Source organism: Mesocricetus auratus, unplaced genomic scaffold (assembly GCF_017639785.1).
Source record: "Mesocricetus auratus isolate SY011 unplaced genomic scaffold, BCM_Maur_2.0 Super-Scaffold_100013, whole genome shotgun sequence".
Lineage (NCBI taxonomy): Eukaryota > Metazoa > Chordata > Mammalia > Rodentia > Cricetidae > Mesocricetus > Mesocricetus auratus.
The window spans coordinates 19033181-19055520 of record NW_024429196.1 but is presented as its reverse complement, the minus strand read 5'-3'; the positions used below and the strand labels follow the sequence as shown (position 1 = coordinate 19055520).

The window sequence follows — 22340 nt, the reverse complement described above, 5'->3', positions numbered from 1 at the left end:
CACCTGATTCTGTGGGTTTCCCCATCATTGTCTTGACTCCTTTGTTCATATTATCAATCCTCCTTTACTTTGACTGTACTCCAGGAGCTTGGCCCATTAATTAGTTGTCGATTTCTGCATCTGCTTCCGTTTCTGGAAGAGGGTTCTAGCTTCTCTGGGGTTGTGGATTGTAGGTTGGGTATATTTTGCTTTGTCTGGTATCCACTTATGAGTGAATACATAGTATATTTGTCTTTCTGAGTCTGGATTACCTCACTCAGGATGGTTTTTCTCTAGTTCTGTCCATTTGCCTACAAATTTTAGGATGTCATTTTTTTTCTTACCTCTGAATCGTACTCCATTGTGTAAATACACCACATTTTCTTTATCCATTCTTCAGTTGAGGGGCATCTAGGCTGTTTTCAAGACCTGGTTATTATGAATAATGCTGCTTATGAACATAGCTGAGCAAATGTCCTTGTGGTGTGAATGTGCCTCCTTTGGATATATAACCAAAAATGGTATTGTAGTGTTGAGGTAGGTTGAACCCTAATTTTCTGAGAAATCACCATACTGATTTCCACAGTGGCTATGCAAGTTTGCAATAGAGGAGTGTTACCTGTTATCCACATCCTCTCCATCATAAGCTGTCATTGGTATTTTTGATCTTAGTCATTCTTGTCGATGTTTTTCATGGTTTTGATTTGCATTTCCCTAATGACTAAGGATGTTGAGCATTTCCTTAATTTATATTACTGGTTATTAATGGCTAGTGATTGCTAGTTCCTGTTATTTTTGTTTTTGTTGTTGGTGATGGCATTGTGTGCTCAATTCCCTTCTTTCAGATTTACTGCTATAAGCTCCTTTATTGCCTGTGTTCTTGTGGAAGTAGCTGACTTCCTTGGGTTGGCATTTTCCTTCTAGTACTTTCTGTAGGGCTAGGTTTGTGGATAGGTATTGTTTAAATTTGGTTTTATCATGGAATATCTTGTTCTCTCCATCTATGGTTATTGAAAGTTTTGCTGGGTAAAGTAGTCTGGGCCATTATCCGTGGTCCCCCAGTGTCTGCATAACATCTGACTAGGACCTTCTGACTTTCATTGTTTCCACTGAGAAGTCAGGTGTAATTCTGATAGGTCTGCCTTTATATGTTACCTGGTCTTTCTCCTTTGCAGCTCTTAATATTCTTTATTCTGTATCACCTTATAAATCTTGAGTCATATTTCCAGAAGAGTTCATTGAGCATACATTCCATACTTTGAAGAGGTATGAAGATTATTTATGGAACAATGACTGTGACTTTTCTCTCTTTTGAATTATTCATTGATTTGTAAAAACAAGTTTAATTCTTAGTTTCCATTTTGTTGTTTGAGAGCCAAAGGTCTCTGTTGTCCTGTTCCAGGCAGTGTCCCTCTAGTATGCTGCAAATAGACTTACTATTACATGCAGGGTTCTGTTCATAGCTCATCCTAGCTCTATTTCTTCATGGAAGATAGATATTTACTATGTTCTAAGGCCTTCTGTGGTCAAAACAATGGCTGGAATTCTCCTCTATCCTCAGCAAAACGTTATGACTATAATGGTTTTTTTTCTTTTTCACAAATCTCTATGAAAAATTCACTGTGAGGGTCATACTGTTGTATCTCAACTTGTTCCTTTCCCTTATAGTACTTCTCAAAATTTGTCAAAAATGTGATAACACTGCTGGAAACGTAGCCCTGAGAAGAACACTTGCTTAGCCTGTGTGAGGTGCTAATTTCCACTCCTATATTTTCAAAGTTGCTATACATAGACTCCTGTCTAGAGGTTACCACTAGACCTCAAAGAGAATAACTCCAGTGGGTTGCTTTATTCCTTCTCCAACATCGTAAGAATTGAGTGTTGACACAATAATCTGTGCTTGCATCCTTTTGTATGAACCAGACCATCCCAGTTCATTGATAGTAGGCTTATCATAGTACATGGCATATCACAGGATATATATATAGAGATGGATTTAAAGCAAAATTATACCTTGTCAAATTTACATAATTTAAATCAGGAAAAACTCTCACACACACACACACACACAGAGGCTACATGTCTTTGTTCTATAGGAACTCTAAGAACACAAACATGATTCTAGAGTATACCATACATTCACTGATTCACTGTAGTAAATACATACTGAACTTGGGACTCAAGGCTGATGTAGAAGTAAAGGTGGTGTCTTAGCTACTTTTCTGTTGATATGACAAAATGCCTGACAAAATCAGTGTAAGGAAGTATGAGTTTATTTTGGCTCATAGTTCAAAGTGCAGTCCATCATGGCAGGGAGTTCAAGGCAGTAGAGGGTTGAATCACTTGGTCATACTGAGTCCTACAGTCTGTAGGAAGACAGCAACAAATACTTGTAACCTAATCAAGACAATCTCCCATAGGCACTGTTAGAAACCCATCCCCCAGGTAACAGTAAACTTTATCAAGTTGGCAATTAAAATTAATCATTGAAGTTTCCTGTGTGCCTTCCAGGCTAAGAAGCAGAGTTGAAAATCATTTAGGTTACAAGAGCCCTTGAATCTGGGAGAACATTCACCAAAGGAAAGGATGCAAGCTGTAAGAGCAGGGGATCCCCTTGAAAACAGTGTATATTTTTTTCTATTTTTTGTTTAAATTAGAAAGAAGCTTGCTTCACATGTAAATCCCTGCTCCCTCTCCCTCCTCTCCTCCCCGTCCCCCACAAAACTCCCACATCCCCCAGCCAGTCCCCACTCCACTCCCCAGGAAGGATGAGACACTCCATGGGGATCTCCAAAGTCTGTCATATCATCTGGGGCAGGGCCTAGGCCCTCCCCAATGTGTCCAGACTGAGAGAGCATCCCTCATTGTGGGATGGGCTCCCAAAGTCCATTAGTATGCCAGGGATAAATAGTGATCTACTACCTGAGACCCCATAGATTTCCAGAGCCTTCTCACTGACACCCAGATTTAGGGGATCTGGATCAGTCCCATGATGGCCTCTCAGTCATCAGTCTGGAGTTCAAGATCTCCCCCTTGTTCAGGCCAGCTGTGTGTTTAACCAGCCCATTCTTGACCCCTTTGCTCATCACTCCTCCCTTTCTGCAACTGAGTTCCAGGAGTTCAGTTCAGTGTTTAGCTGTGGGTGTCTGTCTCTGCTTCCATCAGTCACTGGATAAAGAGTCTAGGATGGCATATAAGGTAGTCATTAATCTCATTATCAGAAAAAGGCTTGTGGTTGCATGGTCCTCTGGGTGGGGGTCAACCTGCCTGCAGTCCCCAAGCCATGAGATCCCAGAGTCGAAAACAGTGTATCTTTAAGACAGTCATCAAAAAGTGTAGGTAACTGAGACCCAGGAGGGTGGGATTAGATTCGAAAAGGTCAAGTGTTTCCCAACTGTCATTCATACAAGCCAATTTTCTTTTAGATGAACAATTCCTCATGCATTGTGGGAAATTTAGAGGAGATTTATTCAGTGTAACTCCAGAAGCTAACAGTTTCTCTGCTTTGTTTTGTTTTTTTCTTTAGTGTATGGAAACTAAGACGCTACAGCAGAAATCTGGTATTCAGGGCAACAATGGTGCTGATGGAAAGACACTTCCTCAGCTGGCAGCAACCATCATCGCCCTGTCTCTCCAAGGAGTTTGCCTCGGGAGGGCAGACTTGCCTTCCCCAGATGACTTTACAGACTATATTTTCAGTGTCTTGAATGCTACCAATTCCCTCTACCTATCTGGTAAGGTTGTTTTCATTATTTCCTTTCCAATTCACATCTGTCTAATTAATTGTGCCAAAAAGCAAAGGCTAGAGCATTTCGTTGAGTGCATTTGTTCAGGTCTGTTTTAAACACTGTTTTATCTTGGCATGTGATAAGAGAGCACAGATGGCCTCTCCAGGCAGAAGTCTATTAGTTGATGAAGCATAAACACGAACTTGGCCCATTTGTGTAGGGATAAGGATTGTGGACGTAGAGTCAAATGGAAGATTTAGACCCTGCCTTGAGAACTATCTAAACAGCTTTCCTGTTTCATACATAACATTGGGCCTGAGATGGCAGAATGACGGAAAAGCTGTTCAAAATGGTTCAAGAGAGTCTGTAGTCGTTTGAGTATAATCATAAAAGTGAGGCGTTTATGTTTAAGCAGAAGTAGTTTGTATATTATTCATCTACTTTATTTCTGATAACTAACATTTGGAGGCTCTGAGATGAAATACAATGCCAGCAGTGAAATATGAATATTCATTTTGTATGTTTCTTTGCATTTACTAGGGAAATGGCTTGAAAGTTAAGTATCTGAAATGGTTTGACAGTTTCAAATTCTGAATCTAAGTATCCGTAGGTAGATTTTCTTTCTAATATCATTATACAATATCAATCAAAAGCAATTGCTTTTCAATATAGGAAAATGCTGAATCATATTTTCTTGAGTTAAAAATTTTTTTATTGTTTAATTGAATCAGGGCCCAGATAAGATCCACGAAATGAGCTAGGAAGTTGGATCAGTGGGTAATGTGCTGTCTGTGAAAAGATGAGAAGCTGAGTTGAAATCCCAGTATCCAAATAAAGTCAGGCACAGGAATGATCTGTGAACCCAGTGTTCCTATGGCAGGATAGGCAGAGAAGAACAGTCCCCCAGAGGCTCATGGGCCAGCTAGCTTGGCTTCCATAGTGGGAACAAAAGACCCTGTCCTAATCAAAGTGGAGAGCAAGGACTAGCACCTTAGATTCCACATGTATGACACGCACATGTGAGCCTATACTCACACACACACACACACACACACACAATTAAAATAAAGATCCATTTAAAATGTTGGTAAGTTTATCATTTCCTTTACAAGTGGCATATGTCTCCACCCCCATTCTGTCTATTTTATCACAAATTGTTTTGTTGGGGGAATAAAGAAATGTTTGGCCTGTGGATTACTGATTTCATTCAGAGTTAATATGCACTTCCATGCATTTCCTGTATGTTGGTGGTTGTATATGGAGATGGGATTTGTTTTCAGTTATTTAGTGAAGAACATGATTTTATGGTTGGTGACTTCTATCAGAAGATTTTGGAGTATTTGCATCTCTTTTGTATGAGGTTTATTAGTTTCTGATGATTATCTAAATCAGTTATTTGAAGTTTAGAAAATGATGGTCTAATCCTATCATTATGATCTCCCCTCTGCTCTCTGTCATTTAGTTTCCTAAAGGGAAGTTTGAGTCATTTCTTTTCAGCCTGAAGAATTTCATCTGGGGTAGTCAAGATGACTGAGTGGTAAATAGGTTTTGCCACTCTTTCAGAAGACTGGAATTCTGATCCCAGCATCCAAATCAGGAGGCTTGCAACTCGCCTGAAAATCCAGCTCCAGGCAGCCCAATACCATTTTCTGGCCACTATAGGCAATTGTGTACATATACACATACTTAGACACACATACGTTTGTACACACGTATACACACACACACACACACACAAATAAAACTCATATTTTATAAAAAGAATATAATTCAATGTTTCTCATCATATATGACTACTAGCAAATAATTCTCTCATTTACTGTTTTCCAGGATTTTGCTTTGTTTTTTTTTTTTTCTTGTAATTCATTTTGAGGGGTGGTTTTGCTGGGTATAAAACCATTGATTGACAACTGTTTCTTTCAGTTCTTTGAATTCATCATCCAACTATTTTTTTGTGGGTCCTTCATTGTTCAGAGACAAAATCTTGCAAAACAACAAGCTAAAGTGGTTCATATATGTGGGGCAGCCTGTTGCTTTGACAGATTTTTTCTCTGATGTTCATCACTTTGACTATAATGTGTCTGAATATGGATGCTCACTTATTTAAGTTGCTTGGTGTTTAATAAGCTTCCTGAGCATTGTCAATGAAGACTTTTATAACACTTGGGAATTTCTTGGCCATTATTTTCATCAGTTTTATCCCCTTATCCTTTGTCCTCTCTTTCTGTGGCTGCCAATACATGTCTGTTGATAATAACTGTTGTTTTCTGAGTCTCTGAAATTTATTCCAGTTCTTTCTTTCTCTATTTTTCAGGAAGAAGTATTTCTGTTACCCAATCTAAATGATCAGTGATTTTTACCTTCTGCTACCTCACATATATTGTTGAGTGCTTTTTTGATTATTTTCCAACTTTATCTTAAAACTACACAGTATCTATTCAGAACTTTATGTAACATTTATATTCTTATTGAAAATTTATTTTATATGATTTGTTGCTATGCTTCACTTTAATTATTTAAATATTATTTTCTTTAGTTCCTTAAACATACTTTTGCTAACTCCCTTGAGGACTTTGAGGCTAAATCTAACATCAAAAAATATATATCTAGAGATGCATACATTGTTTTCTATTTTTCCTTAACATAGGTCACTCTTTTTCAGTTTTCTGGAAAGCTCATAACACTGTTTTGTTGTGAAAATTGGTTATCTAGGATAAAATTACTTGGTAAATTTTATATAATTGATTATACTGTTTAGAAAAATTACAAAGGCATTTTATCCACAGGTAAGAAGAAGAGTAATGCCATATAAACTGGTTATTTTATTTAATCATTCTCTGTATTTAAATAGCACAGAAATGAATTGAGGGAACCAAACTCCAATATATGTGTGCCATCAAGAGCACAACTTAAAAGATTAGAATGTAGTGAACCTCTCTAACCTTGGCTTAATTTCACTTGTTTTCTTTGTTCTGCGTCTACATCTAAGTGAAAGTGTTTTGACTGATTTATATACATTAGAGAAATATACCGTCCACTGAGGATGTAAAGTGCCTTCAGGAAGTAAATTTCCCGAAGATTGGCCAGTTTCTATTTTACATTTTTTAATTTGAATTTTTATTACATTGAGGTTATTTTATACGTATGTACATGCAAATGCATGGATATGTTTGTGTGTATTTGTGTGCACACACAAGTGTGCCACAGTTCATAAATGAAGGTCAGAGGAAATCTTTCTAGACTTGGTTCTCTCCTTCTACCACGTGGGTCTCAGGAATCAAATTGAACCATCAGGCTTGGCAGCAAATGCCTTTATCCCTGAGCCATTTCTCCCTCCCCTTCATTATATTTTTATAGCAAATACAATGTATGTCTCAATGAAATATATGTCCATTGGCTGCTCACTTTTATTATTTCTAGCATATAAAAATATAGGATTATTCTGGGAAGACTTGTCCATCATACAAGTTTAACCAAGGTCTTTTGAAGGAATAAGCTGCCTAACAAAGTACAAATACTCTTCAGCTTTGCTCCATTATAACCATTTTCAGTAGAACCAAGTTTATCTGGTAAAAAGTCTGAGCTGTAGCCATGGAAATTGTGACTCCTCTAAATGTGACCTGTCTATTCCATGTGACACCAGATTTTATATGAAATTTCTAGAACTAGACCAACTCCTCAACATACTCTCTACCAGAAGGGCCTGTGCCAAAAAGGATCCCCTCCATCGATACCAAAGGAAACAAAATGCGACAATACATAGTCGGGGAGACCCTAAGACATCTATAACAATGGAGAAAGAGTCCAATGACCATTCTGTTTCCTGGGATCAGGTATTTTCATTTTTTGTTATCATTCTGTATTGCTGAAGGAAGTTGGTAGTTTTATGAGAATCATAAAAATCTTATGAAGATAATAATCATTTTTTCAAAGTGTCCTATCTCTGTGGTAGGTTTATGGTTTTCTTTTTCTGTAAGTGGATTTCTGCAGACATAGAAGTTGAACCAAAATATTTAGGGTTGCTCTTAGGTCAATATTAAATATATGAATAATCAATTTATAAAAGATACGCTAAGCATTTAATATGGGCTGGTAGTACCTTGGCATGAAGAATGCCACATTGGATGAAGACAGGCTTAACCCTTAAGAATCCTACAAAGCAGTGGAGGATTTAAGTAAAAACAATGATAAGCAGACAGTCTAAATTTAAGATATATTATGAAGAGATTCCCTGGTGCTTTGATTAATAGAAACATACTTGTATAATAATAGATTGGTCCTTTTGAACCTAGGGCTAGGTAAATATAGTATCTTTGAACTACATCCTTAGGCCTTTTATATTTTTATTTTTTTTCTTGGCATATGTGTGCACTTGTGTACCCATCTGTGTAGAGGCCTGAGGGGGAGGTGGAGTTTTCCTGACTGATTGCCACCTTATATATTGAGGCAAGGTCTTTCATTTGAGTCCATAACGCACTGGTTCTGTTAGACTAGCAAACCCGTTTGATTTGAGGAACCCATCTGTTCCTGCAGTACACTGAGAGTACAGGTAAGCTGCCACAGGTGCTCAGATTTTATGTGGGTTCTGCAGATCCAAACCCCTCTTCTCACACCTACGTGGCAATTATTTAACCTCTTGGACCATCTTCCCAACCCCTAATTTTTATCTCGAGGCAGAGTTTCAATAATTTCCCAGGTCTGGTCTGAATACTCTATCTAGTTCAAGGCCTTGCCCCCCCCCCTTTTTTTTCTTTTTTTGGTTTTTTGAGACAGGGTTTTTCTGTATTGTTTTGGAGCCTGGCCTGGAACTCACTCTGTAGACCAGGCTGGCCTCGAACTCACAGAGACCACCTGCCTCTGCCTCCTGAGTGCTGGGATTAAAGGTGTTGCTGTTAAAGGCATGCACCACCAATGCCCAGCCGGCCTTGCACTTTTAAAGCTCCTGCCCCTGCCTCCCTAATAACTGGGATCAAAGGCTTTGCTGCTGTTTGTGGGGACATGCCATGGTCAGCTTGTGAGTAGATGCATTTTTAAGGCACATTTCATTGTATCACCCTTGAGTCTTGAGAAGCCCATTAGGAACCAAATTTCTTTAAACTCAAGAAGCCCAGCATTATTCAAACTTCTATGGTAGAATCATTTTCTGCCTAGTTCATTACAATGTTCAGAAGTTAATGTTTCATGGTAATGGCTCACACTTGCTGATGATTTATTATGTATGGGCATGGGATTATGTTATTTAATTCATATGGAAACTTTTTATGTAAGGCTATATTTGTATTATTTCATCTTTATGATAAACCACAGAGCTAGTAATTGCTTAAGTTTGCAGAAACAGGGTGTGTATATACCTTGGTTGATAGTGTATTCTTGGTTTTTTATTCTACTACTGTTTAGGAAATGCTATTCAAGTAAGTTAATTATTTTGTTATTTATATTTTAATAAGCAGCAATCTCATAGAACATGATCTGTATACACACATACATATTTGAAGTCAGAGGACAACGTGAAGGATTCACGTTCCCTTTCCATTGTGTGGGTCTCAGAAATTGACTGAATTTAGAACTTCAGTCCTGATGGCAAGAACCTTTATTCACTGAGCTACTTGGCTGGTCCCATGACTTGTATTTTATAGCAGAAAGAGTACTTAGATTTTCCTAACAATGCTGGATGTTGTGCCCACAGATAATGAATGCATTATTGTGGCATAGCACATAGTCTTGCTATTATGTCTTTGAAAATGTCATTTTCTAGGTTGGAGATGTCCCTTAACAACAGATTACCTGCTTAAAACATGTGAGGCCTTGAATTCAATCACCACCATCTCTTCTTGTTTTCTATCACCTCTGCTAGGTATAAAATGTATCCATCAGACTTCACTTTTTCAAACCTTACGTATGGTATCTAGCCAAAGGTGACACGTATTACCTCCAAGTTAATCTTCTCACATCCCCTCTTTGGTGGTTTGAATGAAAATGACCTCCATAGACCCATGGGGGGTGGCACTATTAGGATGTGTGGCCTTGCTGGAGGGAGTGTATCCCAGGGTTTCAAATGTTCAAGCTAAGCCCAGTGACACTCTCTCTTCCTTCTGCCTTTGGATCTGGATGTAGAATTCTCAGTTTCCTCTCTAGCACCATGTCTGTCTGTGTGCCACCATACTTCTAAACCTCTGAACCTGTAAGCAAGCCCCAATTAAATGTTTTCCTTTTATGAGTTGACATGATCAACAGTCTCTTCACAGCAATAGAAATAAATAAGATACCCTTAAAAGCTATTTCAGGGCTGGAGAGATGGCTCAGCAATTAAAGGGCACTGACTGTTCTTACAGAGGATCCGGGTTCAATTCCCAGCACCCACATGGCAGCTCACAACTCCAAGATCTCACAGCCTTACACATGGGTTACGTGCAGGCAAAACACCAATGCACATAAAATAAAAATAATAAATTATTTTTTAAAAGGCTACTTCAGTGTCACACAGCACTGTTTCCCTACCAGAACAGCTGTCATCTTCATAAAACTAGATGTATCCCCTTACAAGAGGTCATCAAAGCTATTGATCATTACTGTTGACATTCTCACATAGAATGAGAGAGTTTGGAGAGTCGTGGGACATCACCTGAGTGTTTTGTCACTCTTCCCAGGCATTTGTATGCTATGTTGCCATAACTGGTGGTGTTCTGTGGTTTGAGGAAGGGGCTAGAACATATAAGCTGTGGAATACTAAGGGAACGGAAAGGGAATTCCATGTACTTATCCATGGGACAGTCATCATTCAGGCTAGGTGCTGTCATAGCCTTTTCTAAATCCTTTGGCTCGTTAGCATTTATCATTTGTATTACAATGTGTACAATGGCCATCTTACACAGAATTGTACCAAAATATGTTCTCCTTGTCTATGGGCTTTCACTATATTTTCTTTAATTTGATACCATATTTTGGGATCCAGCGTGTCCTTTTTCAGGAAACCAAGGATTGTGTCCTACTATTAAATTCCAGCATTCTTGCATCTGGTCTTCAGACATTGCAGCACCACTCTTTTTCAAGACATGATCAACTCAATATATGGTGCTGGTTTTCCCACTTTTAACCACATATTAATCCATGTTTACCTCCTTCTTTAGAGGTTCTTGAGTCCTCTCTTAGCTGTTCATTCAGGTTCCTGATTCGGGTCAACTTGTCAACTTCCAAAAACCTAAGTATATATGTCTGTGAGACCTAGCATCTGAAGACCTTAAAGAATGGGGCAGACTGCAGTCTAATGCTACAGACAATTTTACTTCAGTTTCAGTTTACTGAATACATGAATGTAACAAAGAAAGCAATGATTCAAAGGAAGTTGTTTGAGTTTAGAAAAGCATGATCAGAAAAACATGTACATGGACTCCAATAAGCATATGCTAAATATTAACAGAGCAGCCCTTTCTCTGGACAGACCAATTTAAACACAATTGTCTGGCATGTACTATAGATTATATCTGGGAAAGCATGAATGCAAGGCAGAAGGCCATATCCAGATTCAGGGAACACTGACCAAATTGGGTTCTATAGCTGTACTATGACATCCAGCAAGAACAAACATGTTTTATAAATTGAATGCAAATACTTGTCACAGGAGGCATGAAATCACATCTAAGAACAATCCAGGGAACAAAATGCACCTGAAGTAAAAGGCCCTCTGTCTTTTTTCCTGGAGTCTCTCTCACAGTTTCCCAAGGTGCTGTTCATCATGCATCATTTTTTTTTACTGTGTTTTCCATGTTCTTTACTAAAAGGTCACCTTAGAGTGGACACTTAAATGGATGATACTGTGAAAAGAAATAGACACACACACACACGGAAACAAAAAGAAGAAGATACTTAACATGCAGGGCAGGCATGTGTGTGCATCTTTGGTTTTTAGCATGCAGGGCAGGCATGTGTGTGCATCTTTGGTTCTTCACGTGCAGGGCAGACATGTATATGCATCTTTGGTTCAAATTTTTCAGTTTCAGTTTTGACTTTTCCTTTGCACATTAGATTTTCTTTTTGTATGTGTCTGTTCATATTTTTGCCTCATTCCATTATAGTCTTGGTTTTCTCTTCCATGAAACCAAAACATTTTGTGGCCAGAATAAAACTTCCTTACCCACAAAGTCACCACCAAAGATTTTAATATGGGGAGAAAAACACTAAGGGTTTCATCATTATCTCTTGATTAACATATCTTTACTGAAAAATTCTTACATCCTACACCATAGCAAATCAGGCCAGCCTTGTAAATCATTGTTTTTTTTTTCTAAAAATACTGTACTGATTGTAATTAAAGTTCACAAAGGCACTGGGTTCTTATTTCAATAAAAGTCATTCATTTCAAAAGTATATCCCATTCCCATTGAAACACTTAGGGCCTGAGAAGATGTATCAGTGTGTAAAGTACTTATCCCACAAGTCTGAGGACTGGAGCTCAGATACCCATGTTAAAGGCTGGTGGGCATAGTAACCCACTTGCAATGTTTGGGAGTTGGAGATGAGGGATGCCCTGGTCAAACTGTCCAGCTAACCCAGCTGAAATGGGGAGCTCATGGTTTAGAGACCCTGACTCAGTACTAAAGGTGGAGAGTGATAGAGGAAATACCTAGTGTCAGCCTCAGGTCTGCATGTAGGCATGCACACAGCATGCATATGCATCCCCAAATGTACAGGTGTCCACACATTTGAGCTCACACACATGTACAACACACACGCACACATACAAAACTTTTAAAGTTGCGATTTTGACTCATACAATCCTAGTTTTACTTTTAAGATAAAAAAATACCTTATGGCAGGTTTTAAAGGCAAGTTGCATATATTTTAGGAGTTTTGTCCAAGCATGCCTATGTAACAAGAAAAAAACATAAAATTGTAGACAAAACCAGGTAAAGTCAGTTAAAAATAAATATTTCTGCTTTTTTTTTCCAGAGAAGTAGGTCACCTTACTATGGTTAGAACACTATGCAACATGTTGCATATCAGTCTGTAGTTACCAGAAAGAGAAAAGACATATGCCAGGAATATGAAATGATACTCTGAATAAAACAGAGTACTACAGATTTTTAAATAGACCTTGGAAAATAACAAAGGGTTAACAATACAAAGGTAGCAAGGAAACTCATGATAATGTCACCATGCAGCTGTTGTAGTCCTGTGTAGTTCTGGCTCCTTGTGTTGCTGTTGTAACTGACGGAAGGCTGGGGTTTGTAACTCTGTTTTCTTCATACAGGCTTGCTTCTCTGCTAGGCAGCTGGTGGAGATATTTCTACAGAACCATAGTAGTCCATCCATTTCTAAGGAGGACTTCAAGCAGCTAAGTCCAGGGATCATCCAGCAACTACTCAGCTGCTCTTGCCAAATGCCTAAGGACCAGCAAGCAAAGCCTTCACCCACCACTCTGGAGAGTAAGTCTGGGCTCTGCAACCATGTGCACAACGCATGCAGTACTAGTAGGAAGTGTAGAATGCTCACTGTGTAGGAGCGGCCGTAAGTACTATACGTTTATCAGCTTGTGTAGTCCTTCATATAGTGAGGAGGGATGGTTGCTGTCATTCCCATTGTATGGATATAGAAACACAGATATGTATATGCTAGGTGACAGGTTAAGAATTACACACTTGCTAAGATGATGACATTGGAAGTCAAGCCTGAGCAAATCAGTTCTAGATATTTCTGTTTGCTCTGGTGCTTTTCAGTGAATTTCTAATGTTACTTTTGAGACAGGGGTTTTCTTTGTGTTGCAGGTGGGCCTTCAACTTGTGACCCTCCTGCTTTGTTTCCCCAAATGCTGTCGGGGATTATGACTATGTCCCAACATATGAAATGATTTTCAAAGATATTAAATATTTTGCTTATAATTCATGTAAATTGATTCTGGCCTTCATATTTGACTAAATCATGAAGCAACTTAAAATTCTATGATTCCTCTGGCGTCTGAAGAAAGATGAATCAGTCAAGCGCTTATGAACCAAGCACTGGGACCTAAACTGGGTTCCTAGCACCCAAGGAAAAAAGCTGAGTGTAGTGGCATGTGCCTATAATCTCAATTCTGGTGAAGTAGAGACATGAGGAACCCAGGGGCTTGCAATATAGGCAGACTGGTAGATTCTAGGTTCAGTGAGAGACCCTGGTTTAAAAAAATTACAGAGCAATTGAGGAAGGCACCATGTTGATTCTAGTCTCCACATTCATAAATGTACACACACACACACACACACATACACACACACACACAAGCAAAAAACAAAGCAGAAAACAAAACCCTTCCATAGTTCACACTCCTTCATAGCTGAGAAATGAATGACAGGATGAAAGAGAAAACATGTCAGTATTAGAATCATAAATGTATACCTGAGATACTGAGATACATCCTTCATTCTCAGGGACTGTGTGATCTTAAGCAATTTCTGTTTGCACTTCTCGGGGCTGGCTCTTCGGGAAGTAGGTGATACTGTACAGTGCTTTCAGCAATCTGCACATCCTACAACATGTGAAACGTGAAGGCATGTTGGGGTGAATGAAGGTACATGAGCGTGTCTGTGTTGGAGGTGCCTTATCCAGGGAGATGACAGCCTTCTATGAATGCCTAGTGGTTCTAGAAAGTTCGGGGATCAATGATCTCATTCCCCTAGATCCCACTGAGATAATATCAGTAACTCATTGACTTCATAGGAAACCCACAAGGCTCAAATTAGATAAAGTGTTCAAAAATGTGTGCAGTACATTGAAGCTCTACATTCTTATGACCTCTGTCTCCCCAAAATTGTGACCAAGAATAGCCACGACATAGAGAAAATATAAACCTTCAAGCACTGCCATTAATATGACCATATATATGGTACATATGAGCATATATGAATACACATAGTCGGAGCTGTATACTTGGTCTCTCTGATAGACTGCAATGCCTACCATTTAAAAATTGAATTATCCAGCTACTTGTCTACAATGGATTCTTGAGCAGTTAGTAGCTCATTTGAAGGTTTACTGTGAAGAAAAGAATGTTATGTCTAAATACCTAAAACTTCATGGCTACTGGGAGGAATGAGACTTCATTAAAATGAGGATCCCAGAAACTCAACATGTATGCTCATTGACGCTCACAAGTGCTGAGGACAGAGGTGTGGTACCTCTGAGCACCTGTGGGCATGTTCATACTCCCAACACCTGGTATGGTACCTGGAGTATCCAAGTCCCTTATAGAAAAGCTGTTTGAACATAAGATCTACGAAAAAAAAGTGAATGGTTTATCCTCCTTTTTATGAATTCCTAGACTCTTCTAGGGAAATCTTTAGAAATAACCCATTAATAATATACAGCAAAGAACCTGCCTTAGTAGACATCTCTGTTTGTGATTAAAATATGGCATTATGTAATTAATGGAGGCTTTAATTAGAGCAATGTAATTAAATGTTGCATAAAAGTGGGAGACACACAGGGAGACATTAGTAAGGAAACAGAGTTCTATGGGTTGTAACTCAAGCCTTGAGTGCTGCCTTCAACTTCATTTCTAGGAAGGAAACATATGACCATGTTCAGATCAAATTTCAGACCTGCTTTAAGGAGCTGCTTAGGCAAGGCCAAGTTCAAGTTCTGTCATGATGGGAAATGTTGAGACAGAACCTATTGTTAAATTATCAGACACCAGTCAAGATGGCATAATGCTCTGCCTGGGGCTGAGGGGAGCAGTCCTTTCACAACATGTCTGCGATTTTATGATTTCCAGGCTGTCCCATCACAAGAAAGAAGGTAAAATCTAACTCACTGAGAATGTAAAGAGACTTTAAAAGCTCTGAAGTTAGGGAAATATCCATTTCCCTGCAGTATCACAGGACAAAGGCAGATAGGATGTGAGGCACATCCAGACTCTAACGTGACCTATGAGTTTTTGACATTTTATGGTCTCTTGTAGGTACTATTAAAAACTCCGAATTTGTCCATGTTGAAATGCTATTAACTTTATATATTTAGGTGAGAACAACAGCATTCATGAATAATGCCCAGCTGGGAATGGATGGATGGGCTATGAAATCTTCCAAGATGTTTTAATAACAAGGGAATCCTTGTGTTCTTAATAAATTAGAATTAAATAAAACAGCTGTGTAGGTATATAACCACCCCAGCTGTCCTTAACGTTATTAAAATTAGTTGTTGCAAAATATGCACATCATAAAGTTTATCTCCACTCCTTTCTTTAGATACAGAGGAAGGAAGCCAGAGCCCCGTGAGTGCTAAGCACAAGCTGTACCTCTTGGCCTGTGCTCCCAGCTCCTTTAATTTTGTTTGTATAATTCCACAGTGCTCATTATATTCACAGAGCTATGAAGCAGCTAAGTTTTTCTATTTCCAAGCTGAGAATACCAGCTCTTTATTGTCTCCTAGACCACTATGGAGAGGCTCCTCAATGAAGAGGTAGCAGAAGAGGTGAGAAGATTGAGGACTGACAATTTCTGACCAACTCTCTTTATCCTGGTAAAGTGAGAACCGGGAATCAACAAAGCACCCCTTAAAATCTCAAGCTTATTGCTGTGTGCCCCCCTTGCATTATTAATATGATCTGATGTGAAGGGTGAACTTTCTAGAAAAAAACAATTTTAATAGGAAAGGAACATTAAGTTCTGGAAAATATTTATAATTTGTCCTATAATAATTTCATATATCTGTAAAATGTACCTTGATTATGGCTTCCTCTAGTTCTCCTCTTATGGCTTCCTGTAGTTCTCCTCTCCCACTACTCTGAGTCCCCAACAGTTCTCCCAACTTCCTGTTCTCTTCTTTAAAACAACAAAAACAAACCAGGGAGTCCAATTAGTGCTGCCCACATGCTAATGAGTGTAGAGGCATCCAGCTGAGTATGGGAGACCTACCAACAGCTACACCCCTGAAAAAAACCCAACCACCCCCACCAATAGCTCTTCAGCTAGGAATGGGGCCTCATGATTTCCTCCCCCAACATTCTTCTATTACAATGGATTTTAAGAGAGAGTTTGGTTTTTTTGAGACTACAATCAAGGGGTTGGAGATAGCTTGGCAGGAAAGAGAATGCACAGCTCTTACAGAGGACCCTGATTTGTTTTCCCAAAGTCATGTCAAATGACTTACAACTGCTCGTAACTCTGGCTCCAGAGAATCTAAGGCCTTTGGCTTCCATAGACGCCACTCTGTCTATGTTTATGAGGACCCCCTCCCTAGATGATGGGGATTTGGTAGGTCTTTCCCCCAAGGCAGGGGATTTGATAGGGCAGCACTGGATTTGAAGAAGACAAGGTTTTTATAGCACAGGAGTAGGGCGTTTCCAAATGGGGGATTCGGCAGGTAAAATAGGCAAGGTTACTGGAACATAAGCATGACAAGTTAGTCACAACGGCCTCCTGAAACAAAGACAGACTGCAAGGTGGTCACAACAACATACAGTCAATCACAACAACATGCAGTTAGTCACAACAACATGCAGTCAGTCACATGTAGTCAGTGACAACAACATGTAGTCAGTGAAAACAACATGTAATTGAAACTAAGGTAGGGTTGTATTAAGGTTATTACTTTTATGAAACAAAGTCATGATTGCCATTCCTGGATAAGGCAGTACAGAAGCATTTGCAGTTAAGGTTCTAGGAGGGGCACAGCCAATCTTGAGAAACAGAGATTTAATCATAAAGAGGAATGGACCTAGTTTGTCTTAACTATGAGATAGTTTTAAGCCTAAAATGTAGGCAGCCTGGTTCCTCACTTTCTCCCCCAAAGTTGAATGATCCACACAAGGTGGAGATGAGACCCAGGACAGTACCATCTCTTCGGGCACTGGGTCAAGACCCTCCAGGAACTGATCTCTTGGTTTCATTTTCTTACACATTTAAACATGGTGGAACTTGTAGCCTGTGACCTTTACAATAAGAATGAATTCTATTGGCTCATAAACAGAGCTCAGGGCTAGGGCCTAGAGGAAGGATCTGTGATTAGCACAAGGATAGATTCCATCTGTGGAAGATGCAAAGTACATGAGGCTTCTTTCTTGGGGATGTGTTCTTTTCCCTGCAGGATTAGGGTCTAAACAATGCCCAGGAACTTGGGAGAACTCAGGTGGAGGCTGGCCTCTAGTAGAAGAGCAAAGAATTGCCAAGTTGTTTGACCACTTTTCGTCTGTTATTCCAAGTGACTAGGAGTCATTCACTTGTTAAATAGGTCTGTGTGATTGACAACCCTGGTTTCTTTAATGCTCATTGTAAACTGTACTTCTTACACATATGTGTACAATTAAAAACAATAAAAATAAAACTTTTAAAACTACAATTAGATTTAAGAATTTTGATAGCTGAAGTATTCTGTTTCCTCCTTGATTTTTCCATACTCATATATTAATTTTTAAAACTAATCTTAAAATTTTACCGTATTGGCTACTTTTACAGTTGCTGTGAGAAAATTCCCAGGAGAAGTAAGTTAAGGGAGGAAGGGTGTGCTTTGACTCAAAGTTCCTGGGAACAGGCCATCATGGTGGAGTTTGAGGCTCTGATCACATTACATACAAAGTCAGAAAGCTGGGAGTTCAGCCCACTTTCTCCTTGTGCCACCACAATTCACTTAAGCTAGAAAATCACTCAGAGACTTAGCTTCCAAATGATTCAAGGTTCTGCAGGTTGGTAATCAATCCAAACCGCCACACTTACTTTGCTGATTTTTTTAAAACAATATTTGGAGACCTAGATACATGAAATAAATTTTACGTGTTAGGAGAATTCTTATAAGAACCTAAAATATAGACTGTAAAAATTTTATATTATTAATTGTTCATATTGATGGATCATTTTTCACCCAGAGAAACCACTCCTTTTAGCTATTGAAAATATCATTAATTCACATATCCAGTAATTTTGAAAGCTGTTAGAAGGAAGTTCTCTTGAAGTGTGTGCTCCGTTTGTTCATAAGCACGGGTCAGCAATGAAATCATGCTCCATGCTCTTTCTCCATTTCCCTGACTTTGAAGTGTTTGCAGTGATGAGATGACAATCAGTACTTGTGTCTCCCTAGAGGGGTGTTGCATTTGCCGGTAGGAAGCCTGCATTTCTCTGTGGGTGGTAGGTGAACTGGGCATTTTCTTGCCTTGGTGGTTTTAAATAAAACATGGGGTAGCTCTGCAAGAATTCCTTCATGCAGGAAGAGGGAATCCGATCTCATTACAGATGGTTGTGAGCCAGCATGTAGTTGTTGGGAGCTGAGCTTAGGACCTCTGGAAGAATAGCCAGTGCTCTTAACCGCTGAGCCATTCACAGGATCTCCATGACCTTAGCCAACAGCAGAATGTCCCAGATGAGTTTCAGTGTGGGTCCAGTGATGATGGTGTGCCAGAGGCCTTGAACTAGATCAATGACTCATTGCAATGAACATTTATGGGTGGGGCTGATTGGACAAAAGGGTATACTGCACGACACTCCGAAGCTCCCAGTGCCACTAGGATGAATGAAAAGGGATTGGAAGGATGGAGGAGTAAGGTGGTTTTGTTTGTTTGTTTTGTTTTTAATTAATTTGGGAGCATGCTGCAGGGGTGAGAGGCAGATACGGAGGGACAGATATGGAGGGACAGGGAGGTGAGCGGGATTGGGAGGCATGAGGTGAAATTTCCAAAGAATCAATAAAGAACTATGTTAAAACAAAACAAAACAAAGAAACATGGAGGCAGTTTTAAAGCCACAGTCAGGCAAAAGCTTAGTCTTTGCTGTAGTGAAATAATCTGGGTGCCTTATGAACAACAGAAATGTGTCTCTCCCAGTTCTGGAGGCTGAGAGGCCCAAGATCAAAGCGTTGGTAGATTCTGTTTAGCGGTGGTGGCGATGGTGGTGGGATCCTACTTTCCGGTTCATATAATGAAACCAGCTCACTGCCTCCCCTTGCTGGAGATTTCTTACTAAGTCACTTACTTTATATTCTTGGATAGAGCTCTCCTGACCTAATGGACCCCCAAAGGCTATTGGGGTGGGGGTGGGGTGGGATGGAAATAACCATTTAGACCACAGCAAGCCATAGATGATCACAGCAGTTCACTCAGCCTTAAAAATGAAAATAATCCTTCATCCCATACAAAACTGAAGAAACCATTGTATGTCCTGACAAACTGTTACGGTAGGAGAGCAGATTTGGAATTTCTGCTAGCTAAGGCATGAGTAGACAGCAATGTGCACTGACAGCCTTTTCCACCTCCTTTGACTAGAATATGGCTACAGCACGGTGGCTGTGACATTCCTGACGTTGGGCTCTATGCTTGGGACGGCGCTGGTCCTTTTTCACAGCTGTGAGGAGAACTACAGTCTTATTTTACAGCTGTTCGTGGGCTTGGCTGTGGGCACCCTCTCTGGGGATGCTCTGCTCCATCTCATTCCTCAGGTAATCTTCTTCCACTGCAAATGGGCGCTGTCTGGTTTTTCTCTCCTTTCAACAACCTGAGATATTTATGCAAAGTTTTGGGTGTGAACCTCAGCGAATAAATACAATGGCTGATATTTTCCTTGGAAAGAAAGAGATGCTCTTGCCCTGAGCATCTCTGCACCCATGGGAGAGAAGAGAGGGATAAGTAGACATTGAGGCCATCCCCATTGTCCTTGTTTTTGAAATAAAGGTTGTCAGGTTATTGGTTTGGATTAAGAAAGATTCAGGAGCAAGAGTCACAGCAAACACACACACACACACACACACACACACTTATGAGAGTGATACTGGCCTTTCTCAGTTGCTTCCTTATATCCTCATGCATCAGACCTATTTTCTCTCCACTCTTATGTTCTGCCTCAAAGTTTGTTTCTTCTGTTTTCTTGTCAATTGAATTTTTGCTTAGTTTCTGCCAAGGGGTGATGTAATTTTAGAAAAGCAGTGTGCAAGAGAAAGATGCCATGAGAAAGGGTTCAAGCAGAGTTTTTTTTTTAATTAGGGGAAGGGATCATAAAAGGGGGAAAGGGGAGAGGGGAGACTGGCTTCTGGGCATGGGAGCAGCAAGAGAAAGGAAAGGGGGAGAGAGAAAAGAGAGAAGGGGGAAGCAGACACAGAGAGAAGGAGAAAAGGAAATGGAGCAAGACGGGAGGTGGGTAGGGCCTTTTTAAAAGGCAACTTAGTGAATATACATAGGTGGTGGTTGCAACTGAGGGCGTATCCTGTCAGAACCCCAAGGACAGGTCAGTGCAGATGCCTGAATACTAACAAGAGGAAGCAGCAGGGGAAATTCAGGGCTGAAGGAAGAGAGGCAGTGGCATTTCTTCCAACTCACTCCTGGCTCTCATACCTGCTCCAAAAGTAGCTGAAATACTGTCAGGTTGTATCTGGAGGTCCCCTCCACAGCATCATTTCTCTTGAAGTTGCAGCAATGCCATTTCTGGTCTTTGCCCTTTAGAAGTATGGTGGGAATGGGTTCTGGGATGGCTGTTCTCTGGGTCCCTTGTTCCTTGGCCCTGCATGAATCTCTGCCATACTGTCATCATTAGCACCATTGTCTTTGTGTTGGAACCCTCAGAGTCTCAGAGTAGACTTCTCCTCCTCACCATAATAATAGTGTTTGGATTTCTTTTCTCTTCTCTTCTTTTCTTCTTTTTCTCTCTGCAGTGAGTGTGTGTGTGTGTGTGTGTGTGTGTGTGTGTGTGTGTGTGTGCATGTCCATGCGTGAGTTTGCATGCATGTGCCACTGTTTTTGACAGGGTGTCTCACTGAACCTGGAGCTCACCAGTTTTGGTCACACTGGTTGGCTACTGAGTTCCAGGAACCCACCGGTCTTAGCTGCCATGGGGTTGCAGACACACGCTGTCACACTCGGCTTTTCACGTGAGTGCTAGAGACCTGAGGTCAGGTCCTTGTTTTTGTGAGGCCAGTCCTTTCCTGACAGCCCCTAGATTTCTTTCCTTAAAAAGTCAGAAGCACCAGGAAATTGGCCATCTGTTGAAGCCTTCCGAGGCTTCATTTATGGGAAATGAAAGGACCAAGGCTTGAGATGTGAATGGGGTGAGACAGGAGGCCCTGCAGAGGAGGCTGTCTGTCTGTTCTTAACAGGGATAGTGACAGCGGACTAATGACCACACCTCCTGTGAAGTATGAAATGCTAAAAATTCCCACAAGCTGCTGGCAGTTTCCTGGCGATCACTGCTGTTGCTTAGAGGTCCAATAACTATTTGATATCCAAAAAAACAGAAACGTGAGCACTGCAGAAATTAAACAAGCCACTATTGGTTTTAATTTCCCTCATAATCTAATTTTCTGGAAATATTTCAAGACTCGCATATTGGCTGGAGGCGATGGCCACAGCCGTTTTTCTAGGTCACTGCAGCAGATACAGAGATGTTTGTTGCCTGGGATCCTGGGAAACAGCAGGAGGTTGCCTGGGTTTCCTCCAAGGAGTAGTACACAGCTGGGGAGCAAGCCTGGACTCGGGGTACATAGGAAATGCTGCAGATCTGCACAAAAAGGTTAGCTTGTGTCTGTGACTTTGATGGCAGGGTTTTGGCTTGAGAAGAGAGATGAGGACAAGAGTTAAGAGGAAGAAGGATCTATTATAGAGTGTGACGGAGAGCTAGAGAAAGCAGTGGTCCCTGGTTGCTATCTGCATTTTCCTTTTTTTTTTAAAGATTTATTTATTTATTATGAATA

The 22340-nt window shown here is 40.1% G+C and overlaps 1 protein-coding gene across 2 annotated transcripts in view; it reads left to right on the top strand.

The window, feature by feature from the left end:
• Slc39a12 (solute carrier family 39 member 12) overlaps positions 1-22340 on the top strand; it is an 84254-nt gene that overhangs the window by 24362 nt on the left and 37552 nt on the right. For both annotated transcript variants that reach the window (XR_005880733.1, XM_040755458.1), the window contains exons 6-9: positions 3506-3713; positions 7371-7540; positions 12955-13129; positions 19927-20099. Coding sequence is in view for 1 of the 2 variants with exons in the window: in XM_040755458.1 (XP_040611392.1) it covers positions 3506-3713; positions 7371-7540; positions 12955-13129; positions 19927-20099 (726 nt within the window). In the remaining variant the exon portion in view is untranslated. The remainder of the gene's footprint in view (positions 1-3505; positions 3714-7370; positions 7541-12954; positions 13130-19926; positions 20100-22340) is intronic.